Source organism: Lepeophtheirus salmonis, chromosome 3 (genome assembly GCF_016086655.4).
Source record: "Lepeophtheirus salmonis chromosome 3, UVic_Lsal_1.4, whole genome shotgun sequence".
NCBI classification, from domain to species: Eukaryota; Metazoa; Arthropoda; class Copepoda; order Siphonostomatoida; family Caligidae; genus Lepeophtheirus; species Lepeophtheirus salmonis.
In genome coordinates this window covers 38,584,361-38,586,383 of record NC_052133.2, presented here as the reverse complement: position 1 = coordinate 38,586,383, position 2,023 = coordinate 38,584,361, and the positions used below count along the sequence as shown (strand labels likewise).

The following is a 2,023-nucleotide window of genomic DNA, read 5'->3' as shown; positions in this document are numbered from 1 at the left end:
TAATGAAGGACTTTTACTTCCTATTGTTAAATGAAATAAACATCATGGTACTACAGGGGGGGGGATATGTAAATAATAATAATAATGTTGTGTATACCCTGCAGACGTCTCTGCACTACCGTGGGCCGTTGAGCCTTGTATATGGGCAACACTATCCAAAAATGTATTATTTCTTTCTAACTATTATTTTAATTGTATTTATTATTTACCAACGGGATCCTTATCTTTCACAAAAAATATATTTCCCGGTATTCGCACAAAGACAATTTCCCGAGAAATGAGAGAAATCTTAAGTACACATTTACGTAATTTAATGAATGTTTACATCTACGCATGCCAACAGTACCTAATAGACAACAGTTGTAATTTATGTCAAATAATGAATGGATTTATAGATCTTTCTATTACTTGATTTTTATTTACACACACTAATTCATTTATTTAAGATAATCACCTTTTTTATAAGTATATAGATAAGAGCAAGATGACAAACTTATCTCTTACTATATATATATAAAGAAATCAATTTGTGACTACAAATAGATGAGACTTCATCTAAGAAATCATAATGATTCAAATCGGCACACTATTGACCCTAGCTACATTGGCCTCCCTCACTTCTGCAGAGCTTAACTCAATTGCACTATACGATCAACTCCATGTCTATCATTGCTATGGTTATCAAAAAGATCTTGCCGCAATTGATTTCGACAACAAGGTGGACTCCACAAAAGTAAATGGGATCTGGATTCTCTACGAGAATATAAATTACAACACAGACGATGAAGGAATGAGTTTCTTTACCTATGGTGACTCTTATCTTGAGAAAAATCTCGGAGAGTTTACTAATAAAGCTTCGTCTCTTAGAAGCTCTGGTGTTGGGCAGCATTACACTGACTCAAGTATCAACTTTTACGCTCAAGAAGGATTTAGCGGCGAAGAGCAATATTACACGAATGATATCCCCTATCCAGTGAAAAGTGTATTTGGAAAGTCCCTCATTGTTACAGGATGTGATGAATGGACCATCTACTCAGAAAAGTACTTTGCCGGAGAAAGTGTTTGTGTTAAACCAATTGATATGGATAATTGTTCTCCAACATTTTATCCCACTGTTGATAAATTGGGTCTTGGACACAGATTGAGAAGTGCACGGAAGGGATGCCATTCCATGACAAGTGTGAGAGGAATTGAGCTTCCTCTCAACACAACGGGTATTTTTGATCCAAAAACAAAAGGATATAAGCTTTTGTAATCTTTGTAAAATTCATTGTATCTATATAAATATAATCTATTGAGGATTCATCCCAAAAAAATATTATTAAAATATCTTTATGATAAGTAATACATATATGTACATTAACTAATATATGAGAAGAAAATTAAAAGGTTTATGAAATTGCAATATTTTGTATCATTTGATTTACAAAAAGTGGTGAAACGAAGACCCCATGATAAATATTTGTCTGTGTATAGTTGCCTACACGACTATTTTTTGCCCGTTAGGGGTATCAAGTAGACTTGAATAACTATAACTAACTACACCTTAAGGACTCAAGCGAAAGAGTGGGGACTCAGTACAAGAAGAATATCATTTTTCCTTTTCTTTGCTGATATGATTTATTTTAAAAGTCATAAAGGCAGTTTATGTACTAGTTTGCGGACTTAATTTAATTGTTTATCATAATTATCCATTACTTATGAATTCCAATGTATTTTTCATAATGGTGACGTGTAGTTCAGTGTATTCTAATACTAATAATAGATCAACTTCGAGTAAAACGTCTCTAGGCTTATCGGCTATAAAAATGTTTAATATTCCACAAGACATCAATCGAAGGAAGTTGTGTATCAATGCTATCAAACATGCGAATTGGACTCCCATCAAAGTAAGAGTTTTCCAAGTAATATAATGAACTATGTTTGACTCTGTGAGGGATGTTAAAATTAAATTAATGGCCTGTTTTATAAGGATGTTACTGGGGTCCATATTCTAATTATTCATACATAAATTAGTCGCTTT

At 32.9% G+C, this 2,023-nt stretch overlaps 1 protein-coding gene across 1 annotated transcript; it reads left to right on the top strand.

Moving 5' to 3' along the window:
* The first annotated feature begins 528 nt into the window (after nt 1-528).
* On the top strand, nt 529-1,405 carry LOC121115058 (uncharacterized). Its single transcript, XM_040709214.2, has one exon. The coding sequence runs from the start codon at nt 569-571 to the stop codon at nt 1,253-1,255; it is 687 nt and encodes a 228-aa protein (XP_040565148.1). The 5' UTR covers nt 529-568; the 3' UTR covers nt 1,256-1,405.
* The last annotated feature ends 618 nt before the right edge of the window (nt 1,406-2,023 follow it).